Below are 20,827 nucleotides of genomic sequence, written 5' to 3' on the forward strand. Positions count from 1 at the left end.
GGAAATATTGAATCTTGAACCTGATTTTAACACAGCCTTTGCAAAGCCACCTTTGTTTGCTTACACACGAGCAAACAATATAGGTGAAATATTGAAACAGGAAGCACCTAAGACTATAACACATAAAGGCACAAGAGCTTGTTTAAACTGTGGGAACTGTAACAGCATTATCAAAGGGAACAAGATCAACCATCCCATGAAGGGTCATGAAATAAAACTTAAGGTAACAGCTACCTGTGACACAGCAAATGTCATATATCTCCTCAAATGTCCTTGTGGAAAGGTATTCGTCGGAAAGACGGAGAGAAGAATGAAAATAAGACTAACAGAACATAAGTCTAACATACGCACGAAGAACACAAAGTCCACAATTGGAGTACGTTTCAATGAGGAACATCACAGTGTATCCCAACTCAAATTTTGCATCCTGGAATGTGTGGAGAAGAAAGAAGAGATAACACAAAATATCTTCTACAACGAGAAAACATATGGATCCAAAAATTATCGTCACATAAACCTAATGGCTTAAATGACCGTATTGAACTATCATGTTATCTGTAAAGATTGAATCATGCAAGGAGTGTTCCTTGGTCACCAGTGTGACCCCGTGATTTCATTTTGTTTATTATCATGTTTTTTTTTTACTCTGTGAACATGTATGTGATTGTTTCCAAAGATATTCATATCCATAAGACAGCACACTGTGGGGCATATTATCAAGGGATTTATCTCCGCTTTTTTGGCTTTAAAAGCCAAAAAAGCGGAGATAAAATTATCTCCCTATTACCTAGCTGTCGCTAACACCAGTTAGCGACAGCTAGTAGGAGATAGCGACCATCTTGAGCCCCGCTTTGCATGTCAGAGATATTTATCACTAATGACATGCAAAGTGGGCGTGCCAAGATGTTAGCGACTGGAAACAATCGCTAACATCGCTATCTCCTATTACCAACATTTGGAGATATTCGCGCTAAGCGCCAATATCTCCAAAAGCTAACACCTGCCCTGAGCAGTTCTTAGCCATGTTATCTAATGGGAGGTGGATAACATGGCTAAGAGCATTAGCTCGGTAAAGCATGAATATCGCTGACTTTATAGCGATATTCATGCATTTCGGCCGATTTTTATCACCTAGGAGATAAACCTTGATAATAGCAAGGCTCCTAAGCGATAAAAATCGTCGCAACACGGCGATAAAATTATTGCCGCTAAGCCAACATAGCGATAATTATCGCTAGTTGTTGGTAATATGCCCCTGTGTCTTTCACATTCATCTCTAACCCACTGATCAGGGTTCGTATCACTTTCACGCACGTTGATTGTTTTATTTTTTAATCTTTCAATATTATTTTCTTAGCTTCTGGACGCATGGGGTCCCATAATTTTCATTACAATTGTTATTACTTGCTTTTGGATTACCGTCCGTAAGATCTAGATACCCGTTTTATAACATTGATGAACCACTGCAGGCCGAAAAGTCTATTCTATGTTTCTATTAGTCACATGATCGGAGTTATATCCAATCAGGACTTGTCTACCGAGATATACGGAAACGCGTTCAGCGTGCTGTTTTTTTCAGACAAAATATCGCGAAGGGCCCATTGAATATCGAAGCTGGATGTGGGAATTCACAGGTTAGTTTTTGGCTACATAACAGGAACAGAGTAGTTAAACTATCAGCATCATTGAGTTAGTTGACAGGGTTGTATTCATATCTCCGTCATTTTTGTATTACAGACCATTAGTGTGCCCAACGACGGACGGCATGTAAGTTAAGTTTAAGACGCGCTTTTTATTGACGTGTTTGTTGACGTTTTCGATCACGATGCGGGCATTAGGGTCATAAGGTGACACCATCAAGACACTGATTTATTCGACACGTCATATCACTTTTTTTTAGCGTGTATTGATCACCGGAAGCACATGTTCACCCATAGTACATTGGCCATGACAAACAACACTGCTATACATGATGTTTTTTTTGCTTTAATTTGTAGTATTGTTCCCTGATGAAGGGCCAAAAGAAGCCCGAAATGCATTGGAATTCGATTTTGCTTCAGTAATACCGTTTTGAATCTGAATGAAACAAAGAAAAATTCTAAGAAATTTATGTGAAAACATTAAATGAAGTACCTCTTATCATGAACGAGTATGGAATCCTCATTTCATAAAGAGGGATTAAGTGTGCCTACAGGGATGTAACTAATGTTTCATTAGGAACACAGATTTTATGTAACAAGGAATCTGACACGTTGATGCTGTAACAAGGAACCAGGCACATTACAAGTATGGAAATCTGGTCTTTTGGATGCAGACATCCATCTGACAGCAGTGTCATTGTTGTTTTATGCTAATAAGAATATCTTTCAGGTTCAGCTGTATCTGTTTGCAAGAGCCTATACCATCAATACAATACACAGAGGAATAGGGGTTAATACATGATTCACGATCCCTCAGCCGCTGGTTGCTATAGGTGTATAGTAGGTTTTGATCAGCTGACATTACATGCATTAGCTGTTGTAACTTCCATTCATGATGCATGGGGATTTTTTGCTTTATTGTATCCGTCAGTGAGCACTGCAAGCGTCTATTTCTGGCGATATCTCCATGTCTCCCTGGATACAAGCTTTCAAGAGATCTATTTTATGAGATGAAGACAACAATAGCGGATCCTGCACTGGGATCAGAAATACCACCATTGCCCACCTCAAGTAGAGGGTGGCTCAACAAATCCTGTAGCACCATCTTTGGTCAGCTCAGATGTAGAAAGCCACTTGGACGGCACTGACATTGCTTCGCCCTGAGCTAGCCTGGAGATCTCAATAGTCTGACATTGGTGACCAGAAGTGGGGCTGATTGGAGCAGGAGCAAGAACACCTGCCTGCATCTACAGTCCTGGAGGCTTAAGATATGTGAACATGCCCAGAACTGTGCAATAAGTCAAATGAACAGATGCACAGGGGGAAGCTCACTCAGGTGCCCAGTGTCACCCAGGCTGCACTGACATTACTTGCTGCTATTGTGGTTTTAAAGCATACACTTAGTGGCAGAGACATATGAATCTGAAATTTGGACATGACTGAATGAGATGGGTGCAGAGATGAGATCACACTTGTTGTCCAGAGAAGAAGGGCAATGCAGGTGAGTGCACAGAGGACTAGTGAAAGGCATAATATATCAGCAATACAGGACTTAAGCAAATTAGCAACCCCAGAGAAAAGGATAATGTGATGGGTCAACGTGTCAAGGGGGGGGGGGAATAAGGTGATCCTTGTCAGCACTTCATATGATGCCAGACTCAACTCAACAGGGAAGATGTGTATCAAGACTCTCTGCAGGCGTATAGTACCTCAGCTTCATCTGGGGAGGGATCAGGCCAAGTGAAGGTGGAGACCCTTCCTGCTCGTAACTGTAACAGCTTTTTAATAGAGATCTAAACAATTCCTTTCATTTAGATGGTCCCTGCACCAGTTTCCACATTTCACCAACTTTCTCATGTTGTTGAGATGCCTGATAATATAGGCTGGTATTGCATGATTCTACACCCCAAGATATCAATGGATACTCATGGCTCAATGTAGAGGAATGTTGACTTTGGATTCTATAGAAATTCAGAAATGACTAGCACCCCTGCATGTAAAGCCCTGTGTGCAATACTGGAATAAGCCTATAGTGGCTGGAGTTTTGAATGTGGCCTGTCTACAGTGCTAGCTGTGAGTTTGTGTGTCTGTGAACTTCCTTGATTCAGTTGGCTTTAACCATTAGCAGAAGGGGTTGTTTTTTTGACTTGGTATCAAGCTACAATCATGATGAAGATATACGCTACTTAAAAAAAGTGGCTCACATAATATTGCATCTATTGATTTTCTTTTTACAATTTTATGATGGTTCCGCCTTCTACAACCAATTCAAGCTGCCCTCAAATATCCCCCTTGCCCCTCCCCCACTCCGAGTCCCACTCCAGTGCTTCCTACCTGTCTCCATCTCACTTTTTTAAAAAAAACATTCAGGGCCTGCTAGCTGTAAAGTGCTAATCGGCCAATAAGTTTATTTTAAACTGTTCCTGTGTTTTTTTGTATTTTGTACTTTACCATGTGGACATTGTGTTAACAATAAAGCACAGTAACACAGGAAGCCTAAAGTCCAACTAGTGTTTAATTTAAAATAGCAGCCATGAAACAATAGATTAAAAGACAATTGTCATTTTAAAAGACCAGGGCTCTCACTAGAAAAGTGTCTGTTGGCGCTACAAACTAAACACGTAAAAATCATCCTAGTATATATACAATTTCTCACCTTACAAGTCAGTATAGCATGACCAAGCAACAGAATTCTGCTGCTCTCAGCAGAAACACATCTAGTGTGCGTCTAGTGTGCAGGTGTCAGGATCGTCCCTTTAAGGAAGTAGAGGACGGACTTGAAGGGGAAATATCATTCCTATCTACAAATACTACCTCTATTCTTCTATTCTTCTAACAAAACCCTTGCCAGGTTTGAAAACATGGTTACGCTTACTGAAAATGTGCAATGTACAACACAGGAAATTATGGCCATTAAAGGTTTTCGGCTAATATTATGCTATGTGAAGCTTCACACAAATAGAAAATAACATCATATTTAGTTGACAATGAATACATTTGTGAAAAAAAAAAATATATATATATAATATATATATTTATATATATGTATAGTTACTAGCATTTCTTTTCAAGAGTATATATATATATATACACATGTATATATATATATATATATATTCACAAATGTATTCATTGTCAACTAAATATGATGTTATTTTCTATTTGTGTATATATATATATATATATATATATATATATATATATATATATACATATATATATATATTCACTGAAAAAAACATAGGTTTCACACCAGTTATAGTTAGGAATTAGCATTTAAAAAACCTATTAAATTCACTGAAAAAACGATAGGTTTCAAACCAGTTATAGTTAGCTGGAAATTTTACACGCATAAAACCATTGAAATTCCCACGTTATAGTTAGTTGGACTCACTATAACTTGCGCGTGCAATGCACTGCTGATGACGTCACATTTTACATCACTCATGACATGGTCAGTGACATCACTCATGACATCACTGATGACACCATCCAGTGAATGCGTGTCTTTCTGAAAAATAAATATGTTTTATATATGTATATGTAAAAGTTGATGGAAGAATTAATGTTTAAATAAGTGTTTACATGGATGTTTTAAAAAAAAATGATTGGTAAACTGGTTTATTAAGTGTATCTTAGTGAATACATATATTAGAGAGTAATGTTTAAATATTTAAATATATGTATTAGTGTTTCACTTTGTGTATAAGTGGCTGCATGGATTGGTGAGTAGCTACATGTGTAGGTATATGGGTTATTAGATGTTTTTGTTAGTATCAGTATGAGTGTGTGTATGGTTTGGTGGGGGTATTACTTCGCACATAGATGCATGAATGACTGACTCTCTTTGTATGTGTTTTTAAGACAGCATATGTGCAGGACTGTATGGGTGGATGAGTGTGTATATGTGTGTGTTAGTGAGTGAATGACTGTCTCACTAGTGTCTTTATCAGTAACTACTTATTTTTTAATCTAATATATGTGAATATTGATGTATATAAGTGAGTATATGTGAGAGTAAGAGATTGTAAGAGTTCCTGTTTAAATAAGTATGTGTTTCTATAAGTGATTGTTTAAGAGAGTAAGTATATGTAAGTTTCCTTAGAAGTAAGATGGTAGTGTTTGTATAGCTGTATATGCAAATAAATGGATGTTCAATAGTTTATTTGCATGTGTGAGTATGTGTGAGAGTATCTTTTGGATGACTGTCGGTGTGTAACAGGATGTATAGGTGTATCACTACATATGATGAGTGAGTATATGTATGAGTGACTATATAGAACTGTTTGTGAGTGAGTGGATGTGTATATAGATGGTGGAATTATTGAATTGGTTGTTGTAACTGGTATGGGTATCTGCATTTTTTGAAAATGTTTGTTTCTAATTTTAAATATGTGTTTCAAGGGTTACATTACAGTGAAAGGAGGTCTGTCACTCTGTCAGAAGGATGGTGTCATCAGTGATGTCATGAGTGATGTCACTGACCATGTCATGAGTGATGTAATATGTGACGTCATCAGCAGTGCATTGCACGCACAAGTTATAGTGAGTCCAACTAACTATAACGTGGGAATTTCAATGGCTTTATGCAAGTAAAATTTCCAGCTAACTATAACTGGTGTGAAACCTATGGTTTTTTCAGTGAATTTCAAAGGTTTTTTAATAGCAAATCTCTATAGGTATGAAATGTAATATTTTTTATAATGAATTTTATATTGTATATTTCTGTAATACCATTTTTTGTAAAGTTTTTTTTTTTTTTTTTAGCCCCGGAGCGCTCCCGGGGCGCGTACCGATGCGCTTACCGGTAAGCGCTGTCTTGGCGCGCCCCGGTTCGCGTACCGGTTCGCGTCACGTTAGCGCTATTGCCGCGAACGAAAACATCATCTTGACATATCACGTAGCCGCGTGATGCGTCTTTTGACGCACGGCGTAAGCGCACCCGGAAGCGCCCGAGCACATACGATCGCGTTACGTAAGCGCCCCCTGGCGCGCCCTGATGCGCTTATGCTACGCGCCCCGGGGCGCTTAGCGTAAGCGCGTCGGGTCATGTGACCTGAAAATAACACTTTTCATTGGTTGCTAACATTTTTTTTTAGAAAGAATGAAATCCCCACCCATTTCCTTCACTTCTTCTTTCACTTTTGTGACTCCAAAACCTCTCTTTTTGCTGTCGGCTCTTTGCTGAATTAATATCTTGCATTACCATGGCTGCCAGAGCATCCAGCAGTGAAGATGAGTCAGAGGGATTTCTGGATGAAGAGGTTCCTCAGCCGAAAATAAAAGAACATTTCATATGCAAGTTTTTTTCCATTCCACCTGATCAGAAAAAAGTAAATGCTCCAAAGGTGGAGTGCAAGATTTGTAAAACTGTCCTGTCACGGGGTGACCCCAGAAAGAAATATTCATTTGGAAACTCAACGATGATTCGACATGTCGAGAGGAGGCACCCCCAGAACTTTGCCCGGGAGAGTGTCAGGGCTCTGGCACGAGAGGCTCCCAGTGATGGGGCCTCTACTTCAACCGGAGGATAAACTGCATCAGGAAGGGAGCAATCACAAGAACAGATTCCCAACATCCAGCCTGCTTTTAATAAAGGCGTTATTAAATGCAGATATTGCGATAAGTTACTTTGCTATGGGGAACAAAGTGTTCTGCTCATGGTTCGAGCATTGGATAACCATCACTGCCGTTCCCAGCCCTAATTTTGTTTTGTTTTTTTGCTCCTGTTGAGCAGTTTCCCATTCACTGTTTTTGTTTTTTGTTCTAAAAAAAGAAGAAAAAAAAATTTGTTTCAGAACTACCTCCAATTCTCATCAAAGAGCTGCGTTCTTAAAAAAATGAAAAAGAGTAAGTGAAGTGGAGTGCATTGATAAACGAGAAGAAAATGAGTGAGAAAGCACAGAAAGGGACGAGAGGAGAAGGGAAGTGAACTAGGGGACTGAAAAAAGGTGAGAGTGAGGAGGAGAGTAAACATGGGGAATGTGGATATGCGAAGAAAATGTAGTAAAGGAACGGGGATGGAAGGGTAAGAAAAGAGCAGTGGCTTAAATTATTATTTTACTGTTTCACTGGGTTTTCCCCTTGGTACGCTCCCCGGTAAGCTCCCCGGTGCGCGTACCAGGCGCCCCCCCCCGCAAAAATCGAAAAAATATATATTTTGTTTTTGCCCCGTGGGGACCTTTTATGGCCCCCACATCAAACCTAGGGGGTCAGGAGGGGTCTACCCTGCCCCCTTATGGTCATTTCGCCTTTTGTTTTTGCCACATTTTTGTCTCAATCCTACCGAGACACAAGATGGCGGCCGCTCCGGACTGTTTGGAATGTTGACAGACACCCGAGAGCCAATCAGCTTTCCGCGCGCGAACTCGCGTTACGCGCTGGGTGGGCTCACCGGTGCGCGTACCGGGGCGCGCTTATAGATATATATATTTTTTTGAACCTAAATTACTCAAAATCCACTGGAGCGCATATCTTGAGACATAGCAAAGGCACATCGGGCTACCAGTCCCTACAATTTTGCCAAGTTTGGTGGGAATCCATTCAGCCGTTCGGGCTAAAAGTGAGTCCAACCGCCCTATGGAAATTAACATGGGGAAAACACGTTTTGGGACCCCCCTTTTATCTCAGCCCCCACTTAATGAATCCCCCCCAATCTTTCAGGGAAGGGGCGGAGCGGAGCAGGCCATCTTCTTTGAGAAATTCGCGAAGATTCGTCCACCGGCGCCAAAGTTATTCCCAATAGAATGTTGCGGATTTCCTATGCAAAGTAGATCCTAACTATAACTACCTTCTGGCGACCGCCAGTAGGTAATATATATATATATATATATATATATATATATATATATATGAGCATAATACAACCTAATTTCAATATGTTTTCACAGTTACCTTCGGCAATGTTGGAACAGTGTAGTAAGAAAATGTCTGCCAGTGCATCAAAGCACGTGTGTGCATAGGCCACTATGCATACACCACAAGGAAGCACATGCATTCACACTTATTTTGGCTATCTTGGAATGCTCAACAAACTGCCCTCCATGTGACTGATTTGCAGCCCAGGGCTACTTATGTGTCACAATGCATACATGCGTTGTGAAGCGCCACAATGACACAAACAACCATTGGCGAGACTTCTCTTTGCAGCCAACTGTCGCCAATAAAAATATAGAATATGTGAAACTCTTTTGATATATTAGTGAAAATTTGAACATAAAATTAGTTGACAACAGTGCTAACGTGCCTGAGGTGTTAACACGAAAAACACATTTTAAAATGACACGCAGACATATTGTGCAAAATGCACCAGGTATTAATTTTTACTGGTAGGCCTCAACTAGACTTTACTTTGAATAAATAGAAGCTTTTAGGAAATGCTAAACCATGCACACATTTATTTGATAGCTTTACCTTAATATGACTTGCTTAGATTTTGTCATAACTGCAGAGTTTACAAAATGAATTCCTTTCTTAAGCTACATATTCTTGATGAACCAAGCGGAGCTTCCGATCTATCACATGTTCATATAATACTGAATAGAGAATTGTGCATTTCACAGTAAACGTATGCTTATAAGAAATGTGAATGCCATTACTTAGCTAGAGATATGCAAGCAAACATTTCTGTCTTTAGTGTAATTAATTGTTCCTTAGTGAAACATTGGATACATGATAGAATAGACACTTCAATAGTCTTCCCTGGGAACCAAGGTTAGACGTTCCCAGTTATACAGATGTTTAGTACTGTGGGATACACATTGATAGTGGATTGTAAACTCCATGTGTTTGCTGTGAGAAAGGAAGAACAAAGCTGCTCACCATCGGAAGATGTATTCTTACTAGACCGGAGTGACCTGATGCGCAACTTTGTTATTAACATGTTCTCATGTCCTTTATATTAGTGTGTGTTTCTAGTTAGTTAGTGCCATCTAGCCATTAACTTCTACCATTTGAAGAAGGCACTCACTTTCCCTTGCACCTAGAGCTACTCGCTGTGAGCTACTATTGATGGCAATTGCTGTTGTCTAACACTTTGTAGGTGACAATTCTTTATCCTTTTACCCTAACAGGTGTAGCTACTGCTGCATCGGTTTCCCTATTTTACTATTTAAATGTATTTATGTACACTTTGCTACTGCAACTGTATGTAGAGATGAGACTCGACTGAGTTTCAAGAACTACCTTTTATGGGAAGTTCAACAGCTTAATTTTGAATTCGATTTTTATTCAGCTTAGATCTTGCTCTTTTCTGGAACTCATTATGGGTACTATTAGGTTAGGTTCCTTTTAGATAGAATAGGGATTATTCCTTTATTGAACACGCTTGTTATTTTGCATTATTGATGACTCTAACCATACATTTACTTGGTAATTTCTGTAAATGGATTATCTGATTTATCAATTAGATAAAAAGAAAATAAAAGAAATTACTCACCTCTTACAGAGAATAAACATTTGGAAACGTACTTAAATCTTTCATCATTGACTTAATTTCAACTTTAAATTATACTGTTGATCGATATGTTTTGATTTGGCTTCTATTCTTATACGGAGGCAAAGATCTGCCACCTTGCTGAAGAAGATATAGGGGCTCATTAGGATGGCGGACGGACTTGCGTCCGTCCGACACCCTTGAGGAGGAGGGAACGTCCGCAGGGGATGCGGCGTTCCCTCCGTGTTGATTAGGATGTGACCGCCAGGGTGGCGATCACATCCTCTATTTTTAACATTGCGGCGGGTGCAGCTTCAAGCTGCACCCGCCGCAATGTTAAAAATGCATGTGTTACATTTACATGCACAAAGCGGCAGGCACCGCACGGTGCCTGCTGCTTTGTGTACGCAAATGCAGGGGGGTACCATAGGTACCCCCCATGTGCACCCCCCACCCCCCATTCACCCAGGGGGCCCGCAACGGGCCCCCAAAGTGAATGTCTGTATGCTTTTCCATGGCGGAAAAGCCGCTGTGGAAAAGCATATTTACAGCAACATCATAATATGGCGGACGGTGTCTCATAGACACCGCCTGCCATGTTATAGCTTTTCCGCCGCGGTCGGAAGCCGACCGCCGCGGAAAAGCGGCGGACGGAATTCCAGACCCACCAGCCATCCTAATTTGGCGGTGGGTCTTTGGAGTCTCCGCCGCGGTTTTTCCGCATCCTCCAGGCCGGCGGACACTTCCGCCGGCCCGGAGGATGCGGAAAAACCGCCATCCTAATGAGGCCCATAGTGTGGAGTTGGAGTCCATTCTTGTAAGTTAAAGGTTGGACCAGCACTGGAGAGGACTCTTTCCGCACTATCACTAGTATGGAAATACTCACTCCTTCACCCACCCATCCACTTATCAATCACTAACTTACCCATCCATGCACAAATTAATTTAACTATTTTTCAAAACATTGTCTCATTTTTGCATTCACCAATGCACACTTTGACATTGCTTGGTGGAGACAGAAGCCAACCCCGTCACCTCCTACAAAAAAGTACTCGGTAGCACTTTGCCATTGCTTCCTAGCCATTGCTTCCTATACTCACTGCCTCATTTAATTTTTGTGTTACCCATAAATGGTCACAAGTGAACAACCATAATTAAACCAAATTCTTTTACGGCATTTTTGACCAAGTTTCCTGCCCTAACTTTGACTAATGTTCCGTTCCCGTATATTAATTGCAAAATGACGTGCCTTGCAGTAGATATCTCAGGAATAGTCTGAATAAAAAGAGGGAAACGATCCCAGAACATGGAGGGGAGGTTAGTCAAAATGCCATTCTCCAATACATGAGCTCCTGAATGCTGGTGTAATTATAATTGTTGCCAATGGAGAGATGAATATCCAACTCTGACAGTACTGGGAGATTCTGCTCATTATGAACGGAGGAAAGGAGGTTGAACAGTTAACAAAGCAATTTCAAACAGAGGTAGCCTGAATAATAATAAGAGAATTGGTGATAAAGGAGGCTATCCGTATTTCAATGGCCGGAAGTCTAGCAAGTCAGTATTTAGGAAGGCCAAAACTCAAGGAGCTGGACTAATCTACCCAGTGCCTACTGTAGCTTCTACAGCAAGAACCGAGCCACATTAATCAAGAAAAGACACCATTTTCCTTAAGCAGCCCAAGAGAAAAACAAACGTGGAAACAAATTAAGACATCTGAGGTGCCATAGTGACATTAATGTAAAATATCAAACCCAAGTTGTAGACAGATTTAGAAGCAGTGAGACCTGCGCCCATTTCTGGGGGGCAGTACATCTGGAGAGGATCATGGATGAAATTTCCAGGATATCCTTCTTTCCCTCATTAAGTTTTCAGCAGTGGCAAGACAGACATTCACTCCCTAAGAAGTCCCAAACACTATTGGAAAAGAGTCAGTGACTGTGCAGAACCACCCAGCTAGACGACAAACAGCGTACTGTTGGCATACATACATAAACCAAATACTAAGCAATGGATCAGTCTGACCAGGGGCTCAACATCTACATAAAACAGATATGGGACACCCCATATATGCAGCACATATCAAAGGAGGAGAGCGGTGGCAGCATAACGTTCTGGGAGCAGCCACACGAAAAGACAACATCCATTCCAATGGCAAGCCTGTCACTCAATTGATCTGAGATGGGTGAAAAGGATGAGATGTTGATTGTGCTGAACACTGCTGATAAGTATAAGAGACTCAAAGTGGCGATATAGCTGCCATCAACCAACTCTCTCAGTTTGTCAAGGACAGCCAGGAAGACTAACTCGGTAAAGTGACTTGGACAAAAACTAGTTTGCATATTTTTGGGCACCAGTGCTCTGAATTATTGATAAAGGGTTTTCCTATTATACACACAAGAATGATTTTCAGATCAAGATATCTCTTGGGGATCTAATTAGTTTGACAACCTGGCCATCTGCCAAATTGAATTTAAGGGATAGATGGATGATAACTGCCATCAGCTTGATCACAACCAAGCAGAGATTATTATGTTCATCACTTGTGGGCAGCTGGCATATCAGCAGTCTGTAGATGAAGAAAGTTTAAGTGTACCAGCCCATCAAAATAAAGACTATCTCCTGACTGCAAAATTTTGGGTTGGTCACAGATGGTTTCTCGTAAACAAAATATAGGTTAGGTTAAAAAAAAAAATCTTCTTACATCCCTCCCATATTCGTAGAATGACACATTTGCTTTCTTCTATCGCTACTGCCACGTCTCCCCTACTACCATTACTTGTAGGCACACTGGTTAACTTCAGAATACATTAAGCCAAATAACTGTTTCTAGGCATTTCTAAATATCTATTGCACAAGCTTCATCTTCCGCAGACTGCAGGAGTTAAACTTATACCTAAATTACGAAGAACAGGGCTCCATGTAAGCAGCCAGATGAGATCTTCACTGACCTATCGATGAGGATTAAGTTATGTGTAAATGCCTGCTTCTATAAATTTAGATGGCTATCTCTACCTGAATATCTATGGTATGAATCATTTCACTCTTGTTTTAGAGCAGCTCTTTTAACCATCTCTTTTCTTACGTCTGCAATGGAGGCTGTAGGCATTAAGGCAACAGAACCTAAAGACAAGTGCACTAAAGAGTGGGCTATATAAGTGTCATCATGATCATTATGCATTGACAGTTACATACATGTAAATATATCAGATGTATGTTTATGCACAGCTAGGATCAGTAGAGAACTCCTTTTTAGAGCAATAACAAGCCTCCCACAAAGCACACCCACACTCTCCTTGAGGAATGACCTAGGCAGGAAGGCTATGGTGGATCTTGCCAGGTTACGGCCAATCCTATACTGGCGTAAAACTTGGTGTGTGCTGGAATTGGTCAAATATGTGAAGGGTTTAAGGGACATCATTGACACGGATCAATTCCATAAAATTAGTTGGCTCCGAGATATGAGAAGCCTCCTGATCAGAATGGGCCTAACGCACTTGTGGGATTTTTCCTTTAGTGCTACATTCCCGCTGAAAGGCATACTCAAGGAAACATACTGGGAAATGATTGCACATGACTAAATCATGTGCCATGACAGTACCTTACTATCAGGGTCTTTTCTACAGCTAAAATCACAGCTGAGCTTTGAGCTCTACTGAGATGTTATCACAAAGCCTTTTGACCGGAAATTGTACTTTCAATTTAGAGCATGTACTTTACCTATGAAGTCCTTTACTTCTAAATAGTCCTCTTCCGGGAATAACAAATGTCCCCACTGTATTGATAGTGCAGAAACCTACTCACACGTGCTGTTTGTCTGTCCCGCCTACTCTAGTCCACGCAAAACATGGCTGTTGCAGACATGTAGGAACATGGGTGCTAGATCATGTAGTGCAGCTCTGCAAATTCTCTGCACCGACTCATCACCTAGGTATGCAATTCCAGTGGCAAAATTCTTAAGGTGGATGTGGTATATTCGATTACAACTATCCCTGGTGGAAAACTAAACCTGGAACTTTCGTCCGATCATGTCTGTGTATTCTAGGTCAAAAACATTGTGTGGGGTTCTACACAGTTTCAAATGCCCCTGAGATCAATATATATATATATATATATATATATATATGTATAGAGCATAGAAAATATATATATATATTTATTTTTTTCTATGCTTGTTATACGATGAAAGTATGACCTTGTATAATACTGGGATATTTCGACCACTATTTTGCCACTTTTGCACAAAACATTTTTAACCAGATTTGAACTTTTGTATAGTTTTAACCTTTTTTACGTCTAATACTTTTATGACATGTATTGTTACATAAAGCTTCCTTTGAATTGAGTTTACGCATGTCAATGGCCCCAAAGGTGTATTTGCACTTTTAAATGTTTTTGTTCTTCCCTAAAGAAAATATTTTAGGCACAGGGAAAGGCCTTTTCCATATTAGGTTTGAAGGGACTGCTTTCCTATTTCCATGATGGATAGGGATTTACTCATGACCCCACTAACAATAAATACTGAGAAAGTCAACACTGCCCCAGAGAGCCCACAATCTGCCCCTGGAGCAAATATTTTCACACAATATTACACCATAGTGGTATGAAGTTATGTGTGAAGAAATCAATTTATGAGTATATGTACATGGATTGTGAACACCAAGATTGATTTTCCACTCGTAAAATCGAGGTGCACAATATATCTTTGTGACCCTAATTGCTTTGTAATAAGTGTTCAGGGTTGGTTGTAGAGATGAATGAAGTGTGATGACATAGCCTGTGGGAGCCCTACACAGCTCCATTGCAAAAAGTTTCAGAGCTAGAAGCAAAATCACATTTTGTCATTTGGATACTCTACATAGCCCTTAGCAACAAGTTAGTCTTTTTTGCGGCTTTTAACAGTGCTCAAATGCAGCTTGCCATATTCATTTAAAAAAAAGCACCAGTCCTGATCCTAGAGCTTTTTTTAAGAATATGTAATAATCTGTTCCTCAAACCAGTGTAAGAAATACCAAAGGAGAAGTTATTTAGGTGTTACTAATATCCTCAAAGTATAGACCCTGACATAAAAACCTTACTGGAGTAAAAACTGCAACTTTTCCCTCACTGAATTGAAAGATGATGTTTCCATGACAACTTACTTGCTCATGTGATAATTTGCAACATCCACATACATTGTATGATCAGGCATAGTAGTCAGTAAAGGATTTGTAATAAAAATGAAGCATGCATGTGTAAAATACATACCTCTTTTGTTAGGTTATAGACTAGACTGTACAATAATGGTGTGCAGTCAATTCTCAGAGTATAGTTGCCTAGAAGAGAGGAAAGAGAGGATTTCAGGCTTCATTTGTTTAAGGGCAGCATCAGGTATGCTTAGTTAAACCACAATTATGAACATACTTAAAGAAAATATGAAATCTATTCCCTTACAAGCGAGAGTGTTATTTTAGATGGTTGAGACTGGCATCGCTGGGCTACAAGTCAACAATTTGCCCAAGAGCTCAAACTATGAATAACATGTCAGACAAATTCAAATGGTTTGAAGAAATCATTGTTTTCCATGGAGTTTGAAGTCACATTCAAGAGCGTGCAGTGTTACCATAGAATTGTTTTACAGATAACCAAAACCTTAGGCTACCTCTGTGGGCTCAAGCACTGGGGAATAAGTCACAAATAGCAAATCAATGCATGAAAGCCATTTGGTACAGTAAGGCACTCTGAAATGGTTGACACTATGGGCCAGATGTAGGTAAAAGCAGTTTAGCGAGTCCTTAATAGAGATTTTTAGGGGATCACTCTTATGGACTCGCAAAATGCTATGTAGGTATGAATCACAATAATTTGTGAGATTCCTACACATTCCTTATTTGCGAGTCGCCAATAAGGAATGGCTTCCTTTTTATTCCTATGGACCAAAAGGCTCATAGGAATGAATGGGAATTGTGCGCGCAATTTGCGAGTACCCAGTAGGTACTCGCAAATTGCGAACGCAATTTCATGGGTGCAAGGGTTTCAAAAAGACACTCTGTTGCACCCCTGAATTGGGCATGTATGTGTGCAACATGACACTTTAAAACAAGCATTGGCATAGCCAATAGGTCTCGCCTTTGGGACCTTTTAAGTATTTAGTTATGCAGCACAATATCCTTACTGCACCAACATTAACTGTTGCATGGCTAAGCACTTATAAGGTCTCAAAGGCGAGACCTATTGGCAATGCCAATGCTTGTTGTGAAAAGATGACTGTCCCAGGATGGTTAATGCTTCAGCTGAAGTATAAGGAAGGGAGTCTCCTGTGCTGTAACACCAAAGAAGCTGAAAGCTGAACAAGCCTCCTTGCAAGGGTGCCTGCTTCCCTGAAAGAAATGTAAATGTGCGCAACTGGTCAGTCTGCAAATGTATAGAGTGATAAGAAAGCTTATTATTGCCTTTAATTAACAGAATTACTTGAACCTTCCTGATGACATATTTATTCTCTGTGAGTGTTATTGCAAAGGAACTACCAGCTAAGTTCTGACGGGAATGCTTTTAAAAGGCAGTTAGAAAAAAAGATCAATATGTACAGTCTTTATTTTGGGAACACTTTTTTTATCTTAAACCTGTTGCGCATTTTGCCACAGCCAATGCAAGTTTAATGACTTACTTGTTCACAGTGCTTCCTCTCACAGACTGGGATGCTGTAACACTAAAAATACTCAAGCCCCTAGTCTCCACTACACTAACCAGGATTCAATACTGTGGCTCTCTAGTGCTGTACCATAACTCCTAGAGTTTTAATACTGTCTGATAGTGTGTTTCCTATTAATTAACTTAACTTTCCTTTCCTACTAATTACCTTAACTTTCCTTTAATAGTCATTTAATCTTTGCATTATTTCAAATGTAGTTACCTGAAGGTAAAACACCAAAAACAGTTATAGAATACTTGTTTTTTTTGGCCAAGCTCAATCACCTGCCCCACTTGCGTGCGGCATCGCAGTTCCCATACTTTGTTTAATGTACTTCGACCACTGGTTAGACCAGTACATGAGGGCGATAGTAGGTTCATAACTTTAATGCAAGCTGTATATACTTACAGCATAAAAGTTATTAACTCGGTTACTTCTCCTGGCAGCAGCAGGGGGATCTACTGGCAGCAGAGGAGGGAAAAGTTCCTAACACGATAGAGTTCCACGAGAGCGTGCTTTGTCACTGTAGCTGAGGGGAAGGAATGGGGAGGTGAAATGAAAGGGGAAGGGGGAAGGAAATGGAGGTCTGGCAGCACCCTGCCGTGGAACTCTAATGTCGTGCTTTAAGAATAGAGGCGGCAGGGGAGGAGCATGGGGACAGCTGGTTCTAGTGCTTGAAGAGGGTGGTGCCCCTCTTTATATAACCCTGCTCCCCTTCAGGGGTTTTCTAGGGGTTGACTCGCCTTTTGCAGCAACTGCTGCAGAAAGTTGCACAGGGGACGTCTCCAGGCAGCACTGTTTTCTGTCCCGTTTGCTTTACGTTTAACTGCTTTCTGAACAGTTATCTGCTCAGTATGTTGGCGAGTTGTTCCTTTTGTCCACAATGTAAATATTGTCTATGAAAATGCAGTGCAGATAACTATTCCTGTCAGGAACAGCGGGACCGATATGTTTATATAAAAAGTGAAGTCAGTGCTGTCCTCGAGTGACATCTGTAATGTGCTCACTGCACTGGCCTTCTCCCCCACTGCCCTGTGAAACTGTGCTGCCGCTGTTTTGGGGGTGATATTTTAGAGATTCCTTCTATTTGCATTAGAAATGAATCCACCCAGTGCTGTTGTTTAGCTCCCAATAAAGCTTGTCTGGGTGTTTCCGGGTACAGGATCAGACTTCCAGTGGCATGTAACAAGACCGGTGGAAGGTAAGTGACAAAAGACGACAAACTCGGTTTTAAACTGGGCTTGTGTTTTGAACAGTTTATGAGGCGTGTCTTCATCCATGCACACAGTTGTAAATACCGTTTGTAGCCATACAAATCAAGAGTTCTTTAATGGGGAATACCTCTCCGCACAAGAAAGCGAGTTGCTTCCCTGTGAAATGGATCCAACAAGCGACGACGCGGGAAGCTTGTAATAAGAGAAACGATGAGGGAGTGGGAGAAGGGAGGGTATTAGTGCTACCCACAGGCTTTTGCCATCAACCAGCTGCGCACACAACGTGCCCAGCAAGGCAGATGCAGCTGTGCACGTCGCGCGCTCTTGTGCGCGTAATAGCAAGCTGGTCGCCGGCAAAAGCCTTTGGGTAGCACTATTCTAACCAGCTACTAAATTTCTCGCCAGAGCAGCGCATGCGCGCTGGCTCTAGCGAGACCTAAAATGCAAAAAAATGCTTTTTGAAAGGAAATCGCAACTTACCACCAACTTGAGGCTGGTGGTAATTTGCGATTCCTTGCGATGCCTACTAGCATAGCATTTAGGGAATCTCAAATTGCGATTTTCTAAATGCTTGCGCAAAATGAGGAATCACAATGTTTGCGATTCTTTATTTTGCAAGTAGTTATTTGCCTACCTACATGGCACACAGCTAAATTGCGATCGCCTACGCTGATATTCTGCAAATTTCCGTGTTTGCGATCGCTATTCCTCTTGCTACATCTGGCTCATATACATGCAAACATTTTAGGTTCTATTACTACGTGACTTAACAACTACCACTAAACCACTCTCCACATCCTGCATTTAAATTATGTTCTGGTTTATGATTGTGTTTGCTCTGTATTGCATACACTGAAGAACTCAATTGCTTCAAGGGAGCATCTCAAAGAAGTACAGCAAAATGGCACCTACAGCACTTACATGAACAGTCTCAGTGTTGACCATGGTTATTAGGACTTCCCAACACTTGACATAGTGAACATCGCATTTTCACAATCATACATTTCTTAGATGACATATGGGTGCACACTATGATTTTGAATGTCAGTGTTTCCTTTATCTCTCCTGAATGCTGATGATGGCCAAATCATGCATTTCATGGGTAGGAGCACTAAATATTTTTTTTTGTGCTTGAGAAACTTTGCACAACACATGAGTCAGTAACGGAAGATGCATATTTTCAATGTTGTTCATAAGAGCATTATGGTGGAAAATATGGGGATATCCATGAGGCAGCTGTTTAGAAGCTGGGTGTAATTTCTACAACAAGTTTCCCAACACTAATCTTACATCTGAATTTGGAAGTGGCCATTAAATTCCTTCCTGCAGAATGGGGAGAAGGGTGGGAGGGAGTTAGTTTTGTTTTGGGGTTTCTGGTGGTAGATTTGACTAAGAATGTGTACTATTTTACAGACTCCTCCAGAGCCTCCGCTACAATAGGAAATGGCACTCATTTTACGATCATTATAAAAAGTGTACTCTGATCCTTCGAAATTCGTTTTTGTCCTTCTTTCACAGTGATGTAATAGTTTTGCTTGTACATCAAAACATTATCCTTATTTACTGTTCTCATATTAACACTAACTTAGAGTAATATGCACAAACACAAACAAGCACTCTTTTATTATGCAGCAGCACAAATAAGGACTTTTCAAACAGATCACAAACACATACAAAGCCTTACACAACATTGACCCTGTACCTCAACAACCACATAACGTTCAATAGACCTACCAGACCTCTCCGTTCAGCTGGATTCCTACTCACACACACATCCCACATATACATAACCACATCTGGCGGTTGTGCCTTCACCCACCTTACTCGTAGAGCCTGGAACAACCTGCCCCTGCACAAGAAAGCTTGCTCCTTAGTTCTTGAACTCCACAAGAAACTGAAGATTTGGCTGTTCACCTAGCCTCGATCCTGGCGCAGCCCGTTCCTGCTTCAGAACAAGGATACCCTCCCAGATAACATGACATAACATAATAGTGGAAAGCAGGGGTTATTAGTAGAGTGGAAGCAAAATAGTCCCTAAATAAACTTGTTGTTAACTCTCTGGTAGCTTGGCACAAAGCAGTTCGGCTTAACTTAGAGTCATTGTATTGGCTTCTCATTTCCAGAGCTGTGCCGGAGAGCTGCAGTACTGTGCCGCACCATTGATGTGATTTATAACCATCAAGGACCTTGCTTCAGTCATTGCTTCGAATCCAACCGAATGGTGGACCATACCCTGAAGATCTCCCTTGTTTCATGTTGTCCCTTGGTTTGTCTAGTCCTGAGGAAGAACTGCTGTGCCTACTAGTCAACCATGCACGTTTCTAGGTCGAAACGTCAACGTACTTGTGATAATCCTGACCCTACTCTCTCCACCTCATGTGAAATGGAAATTTAAAATCCCAATCGGTGTGGAGCTTCCTGTACCTAGGGATGGATGTCCTTTTTGGATTACTAATTTCAACAATTAATACAGCACTGTATATATTTTGTTCACATTCAGCACTTTTTTCAACATATCACTTGCGCCATTGGAACAAATTGTATATTCAAGAACTATGACATCCTTCTAATGTCATTGCGACACCACAAAATGTAAAAAAATATATGGATTTATCCTTAAATACAAACTTTGATATATTTATTTTTGGTGTGTTTTCTGTTTTTTTATTCATATGGCTTTTCTCTTCCCTTTATGTTTCATTGACTATTACTGAAAGGTTTGAGTATTATTGTTGTTTTTTATTCGTTTTTATTCAGTATACCAGGAATCAATTCTGTACCGGACAGAGCCACACTCGCCACATTCTTGTACACCCAGGTTCTGAGGGGCAATGGGTCACCCCATTATACTAGATGTCAAGTATTTATG

The 20,827-nt window shown here is 40.5% G+C and overlaps 1 protein-coding gene across 1 annotated transcript in view; it reads right to left on the bottom strand.

Annotated features, from left to right (window-relative positions):
• LOC144773425 (glutamate carboxypeptidase 2-like) overlaps positions 1-20,827 on the bottom strand; it is a 508,326-nt gene that overhangs the window by 178,593 nt on the left and 308,906 nt on the right. Inside the window, exon 13 of the mRNA XM_078658419.1 lies at positions 15,322-15,389. Coding sequence (XP_078514545.1) covers positions 15,322-15,389 — 68 coding nt within the window. The remainder of the gene's footprint in view (positions 1-15,321; positions 15,390-20,827) is intronic.

The sequence above is a fragment of the Lissotriton helveticus genome, chromosome 8, assembly GCF_964261635.1.
Source record: "Lissotriton helveticus chromosome 8, aLisHel1.1, whole genome shotgun sequence".
Lineage (NCBI taxonomy): Eukaryota > Metazoa > Chordata > Amphibia > Caudata > Salamandridae > Lissotriton > Lissotriton helveticus.